This window comes from Mesocricetus auratus, unplaced genomic scaffold, assembly GCF_017639785.1.
Source record: "Mesocricetus auratus isolate SY011 unplaced genomic scaffold, BCM_Maur_2.0 Super-Scaffold_100031, whole genome shotgun sequence".
Classification (NCBI taxonomy): domain Eukaryota; kingdom Metazoa; phylum Chordata; class Mammalia; order Rodentia; family Cricetidae; genus Mesocricetus; species Mesocricetus auratus.
The window spans coordinates 3,444,509-3,465,401 of record NW_024429212.1 but is presented as its reverse complement, the minus strand read 5'-3'; the positions used below and the strand labels follow the sequence as shown (position 1 = coordinate 3,465,401).

The 20,893-nt window shown below is 40.8% G+C and overlaps 1 protein-coding gene across 1 annotated transcript in view; it reads right to left on the bottom strand.

The window, feature by feature from the left end:
* Nucleotides 1-20,893, bottom strand: part of Csmd1 (CUB and Sushi multiple domains 1) — a 1,489,308-nt gene that overhangs the window by 370,777 nt on the left and 1,097,638 nt on the right. The window contains exon 10 of the mRNA XM_005082604.4: nucleotides 18,528-18,649. Coding sequence (XP_005082661.1) covers nucleotides 18,528-18,649 — 122 coding nt within the window. The remainder of the gene's footprint in view (nucleotides 1-18,527; nucleotides 18,650-20,893) is intronic.

Sequence of the window (20,893 nt, the reverse complement as noted above, 5' to 3'; positions counted from 1 at the left end):
TCCTTTGGTTGATTATGTAGCCTCATTTACTTCTCATAAATTTCAGATTGATTTGCAATGCTTAATATTTGCACATTTTATGCGTCACTTCACACATTATCAACAATGAAAAGGTTTGTAAGAAGTTAGCTGCTGCTGTAAATTTAGAAATAAAGAACACAACTATGTAAATGTGTCCCACTTCATCACACATGCAATCAGATCTCATAGATTCAATAAATACGTCTAAAAATCAATTTAATACTGGCTCTCCCATATTTCATAATAGATATTCCCTTTATTAACCTTGGGTATAGTATACTTTAATGAATATTTCCCAATTGTAGTTAGTTTTCCACCAAGTTCATTGATTATTCTTCCATTTTAGAGACACAGCAAGTGACTTTCCTGTAAGAACTTGCCATGAGCCACTATGATTACACTCTATTCTCATTATGCCTCTTTCTAACATGCCATTTTAGTGTCTCAATAAAGTTAGGGTAAAATCTAAACAACTCAATCCAACCAGAAATATCTAAAAGGGCTTCCTACTCACTTCCTCACCAATTGACCACCCATGCCTTTTCTCTCAACCCCACTCCTGATACCTGTCAGTGACAAAGCAGGTGAAAATTCCATTGTCTCCCATGCAACATGTCCACATCTTCTGGCTGCAAGGCCTTAATCTATCTGACCATCAGGACTAGAATGTCATCTTGCAAGCAATATCTTCTGAGTGGTTTGCTCCCAGTCTAATTCTCAGAGAGGATGCCTGTGAGTAAGTCAAGGTGTCAGTCCCCCAGCCCCCTGCATTTCCATAGACACACTATTTTCTGAAGGTAACAGTTAAAAACCAAAACATCTGTCTCACAGATTGTGTCTTCAGTCACCAGACGCTGATCATGATGTGGTGTGTATGTGTGTTCTCAAGTCTACATGTCTAGGCCCCAAAATATTAAGAGAATCTGGGCTGCACTAGGTAAGGTGAGCCAAAACATCTTATTTTACACCCTTGGGTGACGGCTGAGTTCAGGCATCGAATGGCTTGCTCTGAGGTAAACTTACACAGAGCTTAATCCATTCCAAGGCCCTTATCTATTTTTGTTAGCTTTCTTCATTGTTGGGTGATTATGTCATATATTAGATACCATGTGTGGGGTGTTTATAATTAAAATTTATGGTACCTTGAAAATGCAACTCTGGATATTTTAATTACTAAATTAGCCTATAAAATACTGGGTTACATTATGACTTATCTTGCTTTTGTGCTTTGAGATAGGGTTTTGTTATGCAGCTGTGGCTGGTATGATATTCACTATATAGTTTAGGCTCGACTTAAATATTTGCTGGTCCTCCTGAGTGTTGGATTATAGAACTACAGCTGGCTCATTATGGGATATTCCCACATATACATCATTCTACTTTATTCACAGCTCTTTCATTTATGCAAAGAGAAAAATGAAAAGAAAAAAGGAACAACCTAATACATCCAGAAAAGGAAGAAAAAATCAAGACATGCTGAGCCACCACGGAAATCTGTAGGTAATTTTCTTCAGCCATAAAGACTTAGAAGACAATCTTTCCCAATTCAGACACAATTGCTCCATGAATCAACCATAACGACTCTGTTTCTAGTAAATTGTTCCAATCGAGAAAATCCTCCTGGATTTCATCTAGGTGCTCGGTGTGCACAGAGGAGTGTGCTGATGCAGTGACCCAGTATAGAGCCATGTGGCTGCCTCTGCTCCTCAGTCCGTCCTATACATGCTGTTGGTACTGGTGTTGATCACAGTCATCCTTGTCTTACTTGGAAATTAAGTGGTGGTAAACGTAGCGCAATGATGGTTTAGGATTGGAAAAACATGCCTTTCTCCAATGTTTGGGGCTTATTAAACATTGAATTTAAACCAAAGTGTGATTTAACTTCCACCCAAAGGAATGTTCTTAGGTGGTCATGCAAATTAATGAGCCCGAGCAGGGCACAGACACTTCTTGTAAGGAAGGCTCAGGGCTCTGACATTGCCACAGTACCACAGTAGAGTCCCATTTGTTACACACGGAAGCATACGGATTATCCTATATTCCTGCATGTACACACAAACTCATTTTGTTATGCCGGGGTTCTCTTAAAACTCCAACCTAGACTGTTACTTCCTACGAAAATTTACATTTTTTCTTTTGTAGGACAGTATGGCTTCTTAAGTAATCCAGAATGATCCTGTATTCACTGTGCAGCTAACTATAACCTTCTCCCCTGCCTTTGCCTCTACCTCCCTCATAAGCACTTTGACTATAGGCATAGGCCACCACACCTGTTTTTGTTTTAGGTGTGTGTGAGTGTGTGTGCACAGTGTCCTGGGAAGTGGTGTGTGTGTGTGTGTGTGTGTGTGTGTGTGTGTGTGTGTGTGTGTGTGTGTGTGTGTGCGGTACTAGAGAATCAAACCCTGGACTTAGTGAATGCTAGGCAAGTAGTCAGTAACCTGTCCTACATCCAGGGCCCCTGGGGATGTTTGTAAAGTTGCATCACTGTGGAACATACCTCCTAATCAGTGAATATTTATTGGAATGGAGTGGAGATGGTAATTCTTACTTCCTTGTTCTCAGGATGATTCTATCCCAAGTTCTCTTGGGAGTCTGATCTAGCCTGATCTAACCTTATCTAAACCTGATCTAATCTGGTTGGTAGGAAATGGGCAAGTTGGGAGCCAGGACAGGCAGACAGAATACAGAGGCATGAGGCATATGGGGCAGAGAAAAGAAAGTGGAAATGGCCATGGCCTTACATCCAGTAATCAGAATCAATGCATTTGTATTTTCCAAGAACACAGATACCCTGGGAGAGACAGGTCATTGGGGTAAACCCAGCCTTTATCAGACTCGTTCCACTTGAGACCACATGAGGCACTTACACGTGGAGGCCAAGTACACAATTAACTATAAACGTCTGGGCTATAGAGAGTTCTCCAGAGAGAAATCCTGGGAAATGCTCAGCCTGCAACTGTGTCCTGAACTGCCAGACCAAAGTAGGAACACTGGGAGGAAATGGGGGTAGAAGCAGCCTCAAGTGATCCTGTCTTCACTGTGAGGCCCAGAGAGATGAAACAGTAAGAAAAACTAGGAAGTTCTTCCGAGGAAGGCATCTCCCAAAAAGAAGTGTACCATGAGCTATGTGCAAGCCAGGGCAAGAGCTGAGAGCGGCCTCCCCAGATGATAGCATGGAGGCTGCACACTGCCACCCTGACCTGGGTGACTTTGGTGGGGACAAAGACTTCCCTTAGCTGGGCTCAAAGGAGTGAGACCAGGGCAGTGTCTAGAGACAGAATACAACCAGTTTTTATGAGTCAGTTTTCTACACAGAAATAAATGGTTGCCAGAGGGAAATGGCTGAAGCCTGATAATCTAAGATGTTCTGCCAGTCTAGGAAGCAGCTGCTAAATGTAAATACAGATGCTCTGAGACTTAGTGACTCATAGTTCATCCGAGTTACACCAACACTCCCCTCTCATGTGTCTTCTTGTTCTTCAGTGTGTTTGTTTGTTTGTTTGTTTTTTCTTGGAAATTTAGCAGGTGAGTATGAAGTTAACTCCAAAATAAGTTGTCACCTGAAAATGGGCTTGTGTAGGGTACTGACATTGGACAAAACCTATGTAGGTAGCAGATTATGTTTGCCCTTACTGTTACAACACAGGTTTTAAGGCTGACACAGGAGGGGCCTGGGTCCACGGTCTGTCTGTCTGCTTGAGCATGCATGCATATCTGTTTCTGTTCACAATTAAGCTTTATTTAAAATAAAAGGCCATCTTATTGATTTCCAAAGTCCCTCTTGTCCTTAGAAAGTCCTACTCTATCAAAGAAGATGACAGTAGTTAATATATTCTTTTACTAAGGAAAAATTATAAAATATTTGGCCACAAGTCATTTTCATCAAGAAGAAACAGTCTCATGGCTTACGAATTTACCAGAATATACGAACCTCCCATTTAGCAGTATTCTGATGAAATGTCACAGCAAAGGTGGCAGTATAGTTATATCCTTTATTTTAAAAACAATTTAACTTATTACAAAATAGAAAGTGATACGGAGAGATGATAGCGATTATGTTTGTATTGATGGGCTCAGAAAACAGGGGTATTAGAGAGGAGTGAACTCCCTCCACAGTGGTGCAAATTGGAAGCTCTCTGTGGGAAGACTCACAATCTGGAAGGCACAGGAACTGTTTCCTGGTCCCCTCACAGAGCACGGAACCTCTGAACAGGGGCTGGGATGACTATGTAAAATGGGATTTTAAAAATTAATTTTTTTACATTCTGATCCCAGTTCACCCTCCCTCCTTTTCTCCTACCCTCCCCAACTCCCATCTCCTCCTTGGAGAGGGTGAGGCCTCCACTAGGAAGTCTACTAAGTCTGTTCCATCATCTCCTTGAGGCAGGACCAAGGCACCTCTCCCATGCCCCACACCCATGTCTAGGCTGTTCAAGCTATGTCTCCACATAGAATGGCCTCCACTAAGTTAGTTTATGCATTAGTGATAGATCTTGGACTCACTGCCAGTGGCCTCATATATTGTCCCAGCCACACCATTGTCACCTATATTAAGAGAGTTTAGTTTGGTCTTATGCAGGTTCTCCATTTGTCAGACCTGACCCAGTGATCTTTCACTACCTAGTTTTTTTTAATAACCTAAGGATCCTAAGATTTCTTGTTTTATTCTTGGTTTACACTAAGCGCTCAAAGTCAAAGTCACAGATAAATCTGTGGTAGCAATCTCTCCTCTCTCCCCTCTCCTCTCTCCTCCCTACTATGTGTCTCTCCCTGTCTGTCTCTGTGTCTCTGTGTCTATTTCTCTCTCTCTCTCTTTCTTTCTCTCTCTCTCTCAATCTCTTTCTCTCTCTCTCCATTCATCCCTCCCTCCCTGGTCTGTGATGTGCAGTGTCCTGTTAATCACTCCTACCAAATCCCTTTGGCATCAGCACCATCTGATACTTTATACACATTTAGTTTACTGACATAATAATAAGTCTCAGTTGGACTGACTAGATGCTAACACATCTTCAGCTGGAGTTTATAGGAGGGAGTGAGTGGTTTGGGAGAGGTTGTGACAAGAAAATGAGTGGCCATTTCCTTTGGGACATCAATATGCCCTGATGCAAACACTGGTAGTGATGAGTCAGCTCTTCTGTCCAGATATATCCAATGCCCATGATACAGGTCATTTGGCTCTGTGCATATTCTGTACTTCATATGATACAGGGAGATGGGGGACAAATATCACAGCTATGATGGCATTACCATTCTGTATTATGTGGATGAATGACACACAAAAACAAAATAAGCTCTACTTTGCAATAAAAATTAAAACAGATTTTTTTCCTTTTGGAGAGGGATGATTATGTCCTTGTCCAAATTCCTCCTGACACTTAGATGCCTCTTGTCCTGGGCTTCTCACTGTGCACTCACTGTAATTTCACACACTGTGTTATTAAGTGTGCACCAACTGTTTGAGTTTGCTTTTTTCGCTCAATAAATTCTGCTACTAAATAACTTGCTTCGTGAGCCTTTTCACAGAATGTGACTTTTTTCAACAAAAGCTTTACCCTCGTTGAGACTCCAATAGCCCTTTAAAATAATCAGCCCCATTACTTGCCAAATGGCTGTGATTTGCCTTTGAGTGTCTTCAATTCTGCCAAAGCCAGCATCCTCTGGAAGTCATTTGCGACTGACAGTACATGAATAACACAATGTGTATAATAGCCCCTGGAAAGCCCATGACCAGCTGTCCCCCTCGATGAGGGACTTCTTTGAGTTCTGAGTTGCTTTACTGCAGTGAGGTGACACAGGACTGTGGCTCTGTATCCCCCACCTCATCAATTGCCGGGAGGTGTAGCCCACCACATGCTTCGATTTCAGACTCCATCTCTGGAAATTGCTATGATGAGCCACTGCATGACTGTCTGAATGACATAAATGATAAAACACTGTATAGCACAAGGCATTCCACATCCCCATGCTGGTAGACAGCGAAATGTAAAGAGTGCCAGGACACCATTCCCAGCCAAGCTGGGACAACCCCCATCCATCTGTACATGTAGAGTGAGCTAAGGATCTGAGAGTGGATAGAAGAAGCCCTTTGTGAGCAGCAGCCTGTGGCAGGAATGAGCTCTGCATCTAGCCTTACAAAAGCCATAAAAATAACAACAATAACAACAATGATGAGTCAGGGTAAAAAAAGGAATGCCCCAGAAATACCCACGGAACTTGCAGACGAGTTGAAGATCAAGTGAGAAGGGAGAAAAATAACTATGGGCACACTGACAGATGTACTTGATGGGCAGTCCTGGCTTTAGGAAGGTGGCCTGGGGCAAAAGCCTTGAGGTAGAGTGGTGGGCAGCAGGCTGTGTGATGCGGGGCTGGGTTAACAGAGCAGAAAGCCAAGCCAGAGGCAAGAACTCAGTGCTTATGGGAGTGGATCCCGAGCCCTGTTTTTGACACACCAATGAAAACCTGGCATGTCCATCATGCAACCACATCTATGATTTGTTCATTCCAAAGGCCTCCTGACAAGCCAGAAGCAGCTGGAACATGATAGTATTTGGCCTCCTTGTAGTTTGGTAAATTGGCTATATTAACTGTTTTTTAAAAAAATCTGACTGTGGCTGCTCCATGGAAACAGTTAGGGCATCAGTTAGAGCGTGAAGATGTGGGTGAACAGCACGGGAGGAGACCTTGTCTAGTTGTGTGTGGGGGGGGGGTAGCACTGTGCACACCAGAAGAGAGGCCGCAGGCCACCAGTAAAGGTGACATCTTCAGGAGATGTACACAGAAGACCCCCACAACTGGTCAGTGAGAAAATAGGGCAACCAGGACAGCTCATCTCATATACCCTCAGAAGTATGAATGTCAATGATGACTTGCTGAGGAATGTTTGTAGGAAGGGGAACACTACTGGATGAGGCAGTCAATAGTGGGGAAGTCATATGATAAGCATATTGATTATTAAGCAAAATCCAGGCCAGGAACCAAACACAGGGGTAGAGGAAAAGCTAAGCAGGCAGGGGACAGGTCAAGCTCTGAGCACTGCCATGCACTAGGGTCCAGGAAGAGCCTGGGAGTCTAGAGCTACAAGGACTTGTTGTCTTGAATCAACACCTAATTGCTTCTGACTACACAGGGTTTTCTTCCTGATCTTCAATTAACCAGGATATACCTGTGTGGTATCTTAAGATCAGAGCCCCAAGGATCTAAGCCTTTTAGGCAAATGCCTTCAAGGACTGGTGTCAAAAAGGAGCCAGAAGAGAGCAAAGTGTTACCCCAATGTTGGTTTGACTTCTATGCAATGAGCCTCCATTTAAAATCCCTCATCTGTTAGAACACACCAAAGACCTACTTTGCTAAAGTTTCATGTAATTGTAGCTTATCAGACTTAATCTTACCTCAAGGAAAACTTGCTTTGTATATACATATAAAATCCAGAGGTGTTGGCCTACTTTGTATAATAGCTTTTAATTGAATCATGAGGGTTTCCTATTCTTTTAAATTCATAGCAAGAATACTTCAAAATTTCTGTTCCTTCTCATTCACATAGGTGTGCAGCCATCTGTACCAAGACACATACATGTGTGCTAGTGTGTATGTTTGTGTGTCCATGCTGTGACAGAATGCTGACACAGACAACCTACAAGGAGAAAATTCAGTTTGGATTCACCATTTCTGCACACAATCACCTGACTCTACTGGAGCAGAAGCATGAGGCATAGGGGGCTGTTCATCTCATAGCAGACAGGTAGCAGAGAGAAAAACAGAGAGGAAGAGGCAGAAGCAGTAAGCATCCTCCAAAGGCACATCCGCAGAGACTCACATCTCCCAGTCAAGTCCCTCCTTCCATTTCCCACCACTTCCCAACAGTCTATCCCTACAAGGAATTCATCAGTGGGTTGACTACTCATTGACTAGGTCAGTGTCCTCATAACCCACCACTGAAGTCTAACCTCTGATCTTTGCTTTGGGAGTAAGGTCTTCAACACTTGAACTTTTGGGGGACATTCAAAGCACAAATGTGTAGTTATAGTTTTTGAACACAACTGTAGTGTCTGATGCTTCTCCAGGAAATACTGAGAGCTGATCATTGAATCGCACTACATGGTGTTCTCCAAGAGCCACACAAGGCATCTGACAACTTGTATAAAGCTAACATTTTACAGAGTTTCATACTTTTTATGTTAAATGAGAGAATGCTAGCACTCCAATTAGACTCCAGCCAAGGACACGACACTTACTATAAAGATACAGCTAGCAATAGAGCAATACTCTAGATTTCCATTCGTGTTATTCTATACATCCAAGTACTTGATGGCATCCAGTGATACAGACACAGGAAGTATTCACTATCAAATTCTTAAGTGGATTCACAAACAAGGCATATTTTTTATAAAAGAACACCTTTGGTCAAGGGTATAGAAGAAGCTGTGCTCCCCAGCTAGAACCTCCAAACAAGCTCTCAAGCTCTCAAGAGGTTCTAGGCTTAGCTGACAGCCACAAACCACTTCACCCTTCAGCAGGGAAACCCACTAAAACAATTACTCGTTCATTAAGGAGGCATGTTTCTGTGATAAAAACTCTCTGGGGATTGCTGCACTTACCAGAACCTATAATCACCGTCGTCCTCTATCTCCTGCCTTGTAAATCTATGTGCTTGTGGGAACTCCAAGATATGGGATTCTATTGGAAGTAGAGAGCAGTTAGTCACACAGTCATGGGAAATGCAGAGACCAATATTGTGTAGAATATCAAGCACAACTGAGCTTCCTATTAGTGAGTGTACTTTGAATGTGACATGTAGTCCACATTTTTGTGTGAAAATAATATTTTGCTCATCTAGAAAGATATTAGGGAAATATTCTGGTCAATTTTATGATCTAAGTAATATCCAGATGTGTAGGATTTATGACGTGGAGACAGCTATGCTACTACTTTAGTAAAGCACTACCCCCTCATTTAATTATGGTGTCCCATTCTCTACCACCCTTATACAAATCTATGGTGTGCACTTGGCCCTTGTGGCAGGCATATATTCAGTGACATTCACTGGACATCAGAATTTCTAAACACTCTCCTAGGGAATGGAAATTAAAATTGGTTTTAGACATTGATGTGATTTAAAAGGTCACTTAATAACTTGTTGTGTGATCAAGGGCCCCTAAGAAGTGCCATCTGTTGGGTCACATTAAGAAATAAACCAACTGTAGGAACCTGACCTTTATCTGATTATGTGTGAAATGCTGACTGCTATAAACTTTACTTTTATACTAATTTCCCCTCAAATTCATACACTGAAATCGGATCAAGCCATTTGATGGCATTAGGAGGTAGGGTCTTTGAGAAGTAATTGAGTCATGGCATTGAGAACTCATGAATGGAACCAGTATACCTGTATAACAGAACCTAAAGAGCATCACAGCCTCTTCTGCAATATGAAGACATAGCAAGAAAGCCATCTATGCACAAGGAGGCCAGCTTTTCACCCATGCAAAATTGGCCAGACTTTCTAGCTTGCTAAATTCCAAAAAAATGTAAGATTATGTTTTAAGCCAATGATCAAACCAAAGCTAACTAAACCAATCAGCAAAAGTTTTGTTTTGCTTCATGGAGATAGGATCATACTATGCATTCGAGGAATGCTTCAAGGCTGTGATCCTACTGCCTCAGTCCCCAAGATAAAGAACTGCAGGTACCTGACCTAAGCCAAACTATCTGCATAAGTAGACAATGTTTCAGTGTTTTGTTTTGTTTTGTTTCTTCCTTGTTCTGTGGGGTTCTTTTCCTCTATACTGGAGCATCTGCCTACAGGTGAAAATCATGAAGAGTCAGGCTATCCTTCTCCAGTTTTTTTTTTTTTTTGGTTTTTTACGAGACAGGGTTTCTCTGTATTTTTTCGGAGGCTATCGGTCCAGCCCGGCCTCGAACTCACAGAGATCCGCCTGCCTCTGCCTCCCTATTGCTGGGATTAAAGGCGTGCACCACCACCGCCCGGCCCTTCTCCAGTTATGTCAACAATAAAATACTGCACAGCTTCCTGTGCTCAGAAATGCACTGGATAGAGTGATATGACTCCTGGGTCACCTGATATAATTTTCATTTTTCACTGTTTTTCAGTTTCTTATTGTCACCCTTTGCTCCAAAATCACTTCAGTTCAAGATCAGAAGTTCAAGGCCAACCTCGGTACACAGTGAGTTTGACACCAGCTTGGATTACATGAGATGTTCCTTGTCTCAAAAAACCAAATATTAAAAAGTTCAAATATTTAAAATTTCACTTAGTGCAATATCCTTCAGATCTATCCATATTGTCACAAAGAATGACATTTCTTTCATAGAATGGCTATGGAGATTTCTACTGCATAGATACAGCACAGTTAGACCATTTTCATTTGTTAATTATATCCCACTGAAGCTGGGGAGGAAAAGAAAATCTTTTCTACTAATGTAAACACTTTGAGAACTTACATTGCAGTCAACTACTGGGAGTATCACCCTACAATGTGCTATAAATATATGAATATTTCTCTCAGATTCACCAGGAGATGGGTCAACACTCCCAGCACACAGATGCTCAGGGGTTTATATAAATGAACTACAGGACTGGCAGAAAGCTGAGAAGCTAAAAGCAATTGTTCTTCTTGCAGAGAACCTGTGTTCCATTTCCAGTACCCCCATAGCAGCTCACAACTGCCTATAATTCCAGCTCCAGGGGATCTGATAACTTCTTCTGGTTTCTGTCAGCACCTGCACACATATAGTACACACACACACACACACACACACACACACACACATGCCTTACTGTACACAACATATAAAAATGAGAATAAAAATTATGAAATGTGTAAATATAATGCACATATGGTTTCTGTGCATTTAAGACCTATCTCCTCCATATAAACTTAGTTAGTACAAGGCACATTTTTAGCAATCTCTATATTACATGGAGTAATACAGTATAACTACTATAAATTGTTTCAGTGTACTGTTCAGAGAACAATAAAAGGTACTGAATTGAGACACCAACTCTATAAGAATGCATTCATCTATTGTCAGGGGAGTTCCAGGTCACCCATACCACATCATTTGTGTTCATCACTTTTGATTTTGTCCCATAACTTAAAGGTAAGGCCCTCTTCCTGCAGATACCATATGCTTCAGATGCAGGATCTTCAGCAATCAATCTGAGACTGACTTGAAAGCCTTTGCCCTGAGGACTAGCTCTTACAGTATCTGGAGGTGCTGTGCAACTGGGCTAAGAAGAAAAGCAATCACCAGTCCTACCAAGCTGTAAAGTCTATGAACCACAGCAATGACCATCTTGGCAAGGTATTCTCAATTGTGCAACACTAGCACTTCTATCTTGTGGAGAATCACCACTAGAGTGATATCTTGTGGAGTTATCACCACTAAAAAGCTTTGCTGAATAGGAGAGATATCATGTATGGTTCTATAAATGTGGCCAAAAACACAATGCTGAATGTCACAGATCCTGGAGCAGTATTTACTACTGCCATTTTCTTAAGCCAGCATAATTGCTAACTATAATTCTAAATGTTGACCAATATCCCACAGATAAGTGAAGCTCTCATCTATCATCAAAAATTTTGTTGTTTGTTTACAATAGGTGACGACCACAACAGAAAGACTAACTGGAAAAATGCACAGAATAAAAGAATTGGGAAATACAGCACCAATTTATACATCTACCATACAACATTTACAACTAAAACTCAGGGAGTGTCACAGAAGAGGGGCAGGAAGTTTGTAAGTGCTAGAGGACCAGGATGCATGCTGGGAGATAGTGTCTTCTACATATGACAGGGAAGCAATACAAATGAAATGCCAACAATATGGTTGCCTATGTGAGATCCCCACTGACAACACCAGACGAAATGCCAATATGGATCAGGGAAATTTCACAAGACTTAAAGAGCTATGAGCTGTCAAAGGTCCCTGAGAGAAGGTGTGTATATGTATGTGTGTGTGTGTGTGTGTGTGTAACAATAATTCAAGAAAATGGGTTTCTGAATTTGAAAGAGAGTTGGAGAAGGAGCATAGAAGGATTTGGAGAGGAGAGAATAATAGTTTGTAAATGATGTAAATATAGTATGTATGTGTGAAATTTTCAACAAATTAAAATGTTTAAATAAAAAATTAGGTAGGTATACATAGAAAGCCAACTGTATACGAATGTGTGTTTGCCTGTATGCATAAAGCCAACTGTATATGAACATATATGTTTTAAAGTCTGTGTAATGGGCATTTTGAATTTGAGTACACCTCACATTCCAACTAATGCCTATGTGTAGATATAAACATGTGTATATCTGTCACACATATACATTAACACGTGTAAATACAAGGGTTCCCCAGGACTCTGATCTTCTAAGACAGTTTTTTTTCTCAGAGAAATTTTAGCCATGAACTTTTAGACCAGCTCCTTTCAACCCCTACAATGTACAGTTAAGGAAAGCACATTGATTTCTCAGAACTGATCTCAGCCACCTCAAGAGTTTTACCTGTGCCTTGTAGGACTCCTGGCTGTGTCTATGTGAAATATGTTTCCATGTTTACCACCTCATTAGTTTTATTGACTTTCAGTGATGACACCCCAGCAGGAGCAGTGGTAATTGAGTTGTTATAAGTCTCTTTCTGTGCTTAATTAAATTTTCTTGAGAGATTTTTATGTTTTATACTTTTCCTCGTGGAGCATGGTATGTAATAAGCACTCTTAATAGTTTCATTTATTAACGGGTGTTTTCTAGCATTCTTTTGAAGTTGAAATTATAATACATTGTATTTGTTGTTCATTCCAGAAGGAGGCTTTAAACTCCCCACACTCATTCTCTTATAGCAGTGACTCTATGTAAACAGTAGAAACAGACATGAGGTACTTGATCCTACAATAACCAAAAACATATAAAGACCAGGGAAGAAAATACATCATGGAGAGTGAGCCAGAGTCTAAAAACTGGGATCTCCAGTGAGCCCTGGGAATTTATCTGTTGCAACTTAGTTTTGAAAGCAACTTGACCAGGTCAGACATCCCCAAGGAGGCTGACAGACTCTTTTCATAAACTGTTCACTGCCTTGGAATATTCACTCTCTCTGTCTCTCTGTCTCTCTCTGTCTCTCTCTGTCTCTCTCTGTCTCTCTCTCTGTCTCTGTCTCTGTCTCTGTCTCAATTCATAATACATCTTCATCACCACACACTTTATTGGGAAACCCACTTATTTGGAATGTCTCCCAAGGAATCAAATTAAGTCTAATTATACTTAATGGCAATGACTGGTGCTTAATTCAGATGGTAATTCTGCTTAATTGAGATGCCTTCAGGTGCCGAAGTGGCATTCTGAGAGTACTGGTGTGTATGAGTGAATCAACCTGGGATCCTTTACTTCTTCTCTCAATATTTCTACAAAATACTTGATGCAGAGCAAAGCATATTCTGCAGTATGTGATTCAGGATATTTTTTCTTGTTAATGATTGAGGGCTCTGCACAACAAAACTTACATATAATATTAACAAAATCCATGTAGCATCACACAAAGACAACAGAGAAAAGCTGTATTTTATTAATAAGAGAAGTATTTGAAACTCAGGTACATTCAAGACATCCGCATTTCAGGGTTTGCATCGGTTTAATACTCAATTTCAAGATGTTCAAGAACATGTCTCATGATTGAGCTAAAGAGATAAAGGGGTTTAGTGACATCCTACACAGTCTATGAACCAAATTATCTCCTGAATCTGGAACCTTGGTTTTTGTTAGTCTGCTTGGGAAACATAGTATGTGACCCCCCAGTTGACTCATCTGAGACTTGGACTTCTAGAGTTTCTTCCTTAGTTTCCCAAGTAAGGCTGGCCTATGGCCATTGACTCAATGAGGCTGCATGAGAGATGACTAGGCACATTCTAGAAAGCATGAGTTCAATGTCTAAGTTAAAAAACCTCCCCATGTCTCCATTGGACATGGTTGCTTGTAACTGAAGTCTGCTGAGTAAATCTGCCTATATCTAGAGAGAGATACCATCCCTTATGTGTGTGCCCTCAAGCTATGGGATAAAATCTATGTTCATCCTGCCTTGGTACTTTTGTTACATAGGTAGTTTCTCCCATGATTTTATCTTAATTGGCTGTTGTATCAGCTACACCTACTGAGCATACTGTCAATGTCTGGGAGAACCAATCATTTCATTTCCTTACCACATTCTTCATGAGATAGCAGAATGGAGCTGCCAGCCACCAGAGACAGCAAACTTCTATGTAACTCTGGATGATAGAGTCTGAGTTTAATTCCCATGATCTTATCTGTCTCTCAAGCAAAGTGTCTAGACCTTCACATAGTCTTTTAATTAGACCTCCATAATAACTGTATGTTTGGAAAAAGAGGACTAACCCAGATACACACAGTTAGTAGTGAATACAGGGAATTGTTTAACACCATTTGTATACAAATCCTTTGGATTTGAAGGAATCCTATGGGATGTTGTAATGAAGTCCCTGGAGATAGTATGAGGTACTGTCCTCCACGTCTGGGCACTCCTCAGATAAGGGCTGAGCTTTTTAAAACTCATTGAGTTACTTATTGTAGGTTCATTCATTATATGTGAAGCCAAATCTACCCTTTTTGGTTAACCTTGAGAGAGAAGTCCGTACTTTGACAACAGGCCCCTTTGACTGCTTTGCTCTTTGGATAATTATCCTTGATTTTAGTTCCTGGAGCTAAGGAAAGTCTTGGACACTCCTTTAATCCCAACACTCAGGACACAGAGGCAGGTGGATCTCTGTGAGTCTGAGGACAGCTAGGGCTAAACAGAGAAACCCTACCTCAAAATAAATAAATAAACAAACAAACAAACAAATAAGTGTGGAAAAAGTGGAGATCCTCCTTACATCCTAATTATTGAGGAAATGCTCAGAGTTCCTGAAGTCAGTGTAATATAGGCTAAGGGTTTGTTATATGGGAACTTTATTGTGTTAAGTTGTAATCATTCAATCCCTAATTTGTGAAGATTTTTCATTATAAAGAGATATTGAACTTTATCAGAGGTTAATTCTGCATCTATTTATCTGATCTTGACTTATACCCTTACTACTGTTTCTGTGTTTATTTTATACACATTGATTTGCATACTATGGGCCATCTTTGCATTACGCCAATGAAGTCAACTTGATCACAGTGAATTTTCCTTCTAATAACAGCCAGTCAAATCCCAAACCAGCAGAAGAACTGGAATAAGTCAAGTTTAGAATCAAGGAACAACACTGGGACAATGGAACAAAGAGTTGCTCTTTTTAAAGATAAAGAAAATTGACAAACCTTTCGAAAACCTAACCCAACAAATGAGAAAACTCAAATAAATAAGGGAGAGCTTCAAAGATTCTATTATAATAGGTATCAATAAAATTCAGAAAAGTATTAAGGAAAATTCTGAGAAACTCTATTACATTGAACTGTAAAATTCAGAAGAAATTGGTTAGTTCCTAGACACACATGACTTACCATAATCAAAACTAGAAGATACAAAAACATAAACAGATCAACAGTAGATAATGAGATTGAAGTGATAATAAAATGTCTCCAATCAAAGAAAATCCCTTGACTGTATTAATTAACTGCTGAATTTCATCAGACTTGTGAAGGAACTGACACAATTGTTCTTCTAGCTATTTCATAGCATAGAAAAGAGAGACGTGCTCCCAAACTCAGGAGCCAGGATCACACAGACACAAAATCAAGTAAGGTCACACAGAAAGGAAAGCAGTGGGTAGATTTCTGTGACAAACCCATACTTAAAATACTTAAGTCAAGTTCAATGTAATCCTTGATTTTTCCTCTCTCCTGGCACTCACTGCACCTGCTGGAGGGAAGATGTTTTTGGCAAAGCCCTGGAGGACAGAGTATACTCAACAAGAGTCTCAAGAACTGCTCCCCTTCAGCCTCCCCTCCCCACTCTTCTCAACTGGAGCCACATCTTTCTGAGTCTACAGGCAAGGCAACTGTAGGGCACACTCTTCAGTGTCCTTAGATCCCTTCTGCTTTCACTCTGCTCCTCTCCCACTGGAAGAACTTCATAGCATTCAGTCTGTTCCTCCGGTCCCCTACACACATGGTTCATGCACACTGCCTCTGCTATGGCTGTTTCTCAGTTTTTGATGCCCCGATTGTCTTTAGAGCAGACTCTTTCTTATAGATCACTCATTGTCCCAAAAGCAACGAGAAAAAGGGGTTATAGACATAGGTGTTCTGCGAATTACCATTATTATAGGCATGGCTCTTCTATGACTAGATTCTTCCGTGGTTTTCTAATGAGGGGATGCTAAATGTATTGAGTCATTCAATGCACATAGTGTGGGCTGTGTTTGGATGGAAAGGGCCTTGAGAGTTCTCTCTAGCCAATGGTGTAGCACCCAGGAATATACAGTCATAGTGATTGAAGGGGTCCAGGGGTAGTTTTGGCAGGAGTCAGGGATACAAATTCAACAGCATGCAGAAGGCACAGGCTAGGTGGGGTTACCACCAACTTTCTGGTGAGGGGCTCCCCACTTCTGTGTGATCTTCCATGCATTTCATTTTGCTGAACCACAGGGAATATGTAGACAGTAAGTAACCCATTCTTTTGATTTATATTGATCCATTCCCTTTAGTTATATTATTGCCAAAATCAAATCTAAGAAAAGAGGTTGTCTTACCTCCTTAATTGCAAAAATAAAACATTTTATGCTTTATAAATGTCACAATAAGACACTTTGGGCTGCAATGGCATCTCTTTAGAGAGGACATAAACATGTATTTTTGCTTGTACTGCATGGCAGTAGAGGTAATATATATTTGTCATTAATTCAATTCTACATCTAGTATACCACAAGCAAGCAAACAAAATTGTTTTCAATTTCTTCCCCAAACATTTCGATCTGACTTTCAAGCCTTTTCTAAGCCCTCAAGGTCAAATGACTTAACTTGGAAGAGACAAAGCAGAATATTTTAAAGGGCTTGGATATGGAAACCAGTGAAAGCAAATAGAGATGAGGACCATGGTACACATGTTAACACTAGTTTAACTAAATTTGATTTGATAGTCACCTAGTGAGGTGCACCCAACCTGCTGACCCCTTGTTCGGTTCTTCCTGGGTGTCTTTGCCATTTCTATTTTGAAGAGTCTGTAGCACATGATCCTTCTATGGTAACTAGGTTCATGCAACAATTGATTCTCCCCAGCCCCCAGTGGAGGAAAATGTTCCTATAGTCTCTTTGACAACTCAGGCTCAGAGGTTTAGAAGTTCTACATTCAAGCCCATATGCCTTCTATGTCTAGAGCTGACATCTCCTGTACTGAGGACAGCCCTAGGAAACAGAGTAAGCTCTGCCACACAGAAATTCTGTATGTTTGCCTTGGTGTGGATGCTGTCCTGTGAACTTGGAAGCACCAGTGTGCTGAGAGACTCCATAGCAAAACCTGTGGCCTTTGTGGGTTACCACAGCTCAGTGATTTCTTCAGGTCTGCAGAGAAAGCCCACACAACACCCTGCATCTTTACTCATTTCTGTTTATCAGAAGTAGCACTGAATAATATAAATAGCTGAGGTGTTATGACAGGTGTAAGCAAACAGGATCCAACAGAAATCTGGTGAGAACATCGCCGGATATAAACCAGCCTTTCTCTGCCGTGAGGCTGTGACTCAGCTGTGAGGGGAGAAATCTGAACAGAAATGAGGGGTTATCAAAGTGCAGAAGTGGACAGGTGGGCACTGCAGAAAAAATGTCAGGACCACCCAGAAGCTGGCAATATGAAGCTCAGTAAATTTACAATACCAGAAAGCTGTTCCTTTAACAGTGTTATTTCACATAACATGAAATGGGTGTCAGAATAGTTTGTTGTCAGTTTCTTAATTAAATGATGTGAAGGCATCCTGCCCTTGCAGTCTGCTCTGTGTTTTATTGTACCTAAAAGAGCACCAAAGACAATTCATTTCCTAGCAAATAAAACAGCTGAGTACCTTCCTCTCACCTGCAGAGTAAGAGGTGACCATAGCATCACAGAGGACAGATGCTGAAGTTACTAAGAATGCACAGAGTTTCAGAATATAGGATATGGGGAATATTTTACCTAATCTTACCTAACATATTATCACAAAATAGGCAGAGACTTGTTAACTTTTAGGAGGGAAAATAACAGCTTTGTTTGGATGATCATGCTGGAATTTCAACATTGTGACTATCCAAAAGAGGAGCTTCTAGCCAAGGGCACTCTGCAGACTCAAGCTAGAAGACAGGGTTGACTGAGCAGCAAGGACTGATATGGCAAAGATGCCCAGCTCTGTGGTAGCACAAGGTACCCAGTGGCAGGAACGGCCTCCTCTCCTGGCCTTCCAGAAGGGGCAGCACTGAATCCTAGCTGTACTCTATGGATAGGTAAGAGCATGTGGACACTAGCCACAGTCAGCCAGGCAGTCTGCTAACCAGAGACAGCTACTGACAGCCCCCTCATGGGTGGAGAAGCTTTACCTTGTCTGGATCAGTGGTCGTGATGACCCACACACAGTGAGCGTTGTCTTCATACTGCACAGGGTAGTTAGGGGAAGTGATGATACCACTGGGCCCACGCAGGTTCGATCCACATGTCCTGGCTGGAGACAGATGGAAACAATGCAATTTACCCAGCAGCGTGCAAAGGACACCATGTGGAATGCTTTCTGTGAGATTCTATTTTCAGATAGCATTCAAAGTAATGGGTGTCAATCTGACATTTTCATATATTTGTATAATTTGTCCCTCTCTGCTCCCTACTGGTCCCCTCAGTCCTCCCACACACCCCATCTGCTTCTGTGTGAAAGTGTGTTCTTTGACACAGGTTGCACACATGAAGGCAAATAAGCAGCATTTGTCTTTACTCCCTCTCTTTCCACACAGACCCGGTTTTACATTAACGTCCTGTGGATGTATAAATATACATATATATATTTAAAACTAGATTCTTCACATGACAGAAAAATGTGACTTAAAAAAAGCCAATCACATCATTTCCCCTTTCCTTTCTTCCCTCCAAACCCTGCTGCATACAACCTCCCCCAATCACTTCCAAATCCATGGACTATTTTTATTTATTTATTACATAAATGTGTGTGTATGTGCACGTGTGTTCCTAAATATATAATGCTGAACCAGCATAACCCTTAACTGTATTCTGAAAAGATTTATTTTTAATTTATTTGTATGGTGTGAGGGTATGAAGGTAGCTGGGAAACCCAGAAGAAGGTATTAGATCCCTGGGAACTGGAATTACAGAAAAATGGACTCTATAGTCTCTTCTTCTTTGAACATTGACCAATTACAGAACTCTGCATTAATCAGCATCTACAGCAAAACGAAGCTTCTCTGCTGAGAGTTGAGGGATTTACTGATCTATGGGCATAAACATAAGACCACCAAGGGTGGTTTAACATTCATGCCACTATTGTACCAGTGGGCATTTCTTGTCATGTCAGTCATTACTGCAGCTCATTTGTGAGGTCACAACACATAAGAGGCTATGGTTAGGTCTAGAGTTAAGGCTAAGGTTAGGGTTGGGGTTATCACATTCTTTTTTCCCAAGGATAAGAGGTCATCATGGAAGAGCTTCTAGAGAGATTGTGAGGGCCAGAAGCAATACACATCTATATTGAAACATTATTTGCTGTATATGACAGGACCACTGCACACACAAACTCACAGACATTGTGACTGAAAACACAAGACTGCATAAGATGTAGCCAACCGTGGATGAGGATGCAGCTAATAAAGTCTCAGCCTAACTACTCGGGAGATGTTGGTAAGTGGTGGCTGCTGGGGGTGGAATATAAGTTCTCTTCAGGGTCCCCATGATTGTTAGTGAGTGGTCCTACATCCGTGCTCTTACAGGCAGCACTAAGTAGACTCATATTCTTAACAAAGGGAGCAAATTAATTTAGGAAGGAAACATAGCTGGAGTGATGGTGTAGGAATTACATGGGAGAGGAATGAGATAGGGTTAGTCAAAACATATTATATTCATATATAAACCCACCTGCTTCTACACATAGCATTGGCCATTTACTGTCTGGCCAATGAATATATATTAAGTGAAAAACACATTTTCCTCACATGAATGAACTCACTTAAAACAAAGAATTGCTGGGTTTCACAGTTTACACTTGAAATCTCAGCATTTATGAGCATAAGGCAGGAGGGTTGCCATGAGTTTGGAGCCAATATAGGCTAAGAGTAAGACCATCCTTCAAAATAGTACTACTACTAACTACTACTAATAATAATGATAATAATTAAATAAACAGTATTTACTTACTTAGATCCTACAAAATCCTTTCTGTTCTATAGTAACTAATCACATTAGCTAAAGGGCGAGGAATTCAATTCAAATACAGTTAAATTAGCACAATAGCAGAAATCACATGGGAAGCTCCTTGAAACAAATCACTGAATTGCGTATTATATATTTAACACACACATAATACATATAATATATATAATTGATATATGTATATAATAAACATATTTCTTGAAATAAATCACTTTTAAATGTCCTGATTATCAGCTGAAGTTGGGACAGAGGTCAGGGCACAAGGGTTAAAGTCTTGTGGTCCCCTTGTCATCTCACCTGGGGTCCAGGCCTGCCTCACGCAGGTCCTGGATGCTGCATCTTCAGCTATTTTGTCTTAAGCTTCTTACTGAGTTTAAGTTTCATAGGAACCATTATTCTACCCAAGTCATTTGAGGATTGCTAACTACCTACCCTGAGGGTGCAGCAGAGGGAGAAATTGACTTAGGTCATGAGTCAAGAAACAAGAAGTCTTGGGTTTTCTATATTTATTTATTATGGTTTTTCAGTACAGGAT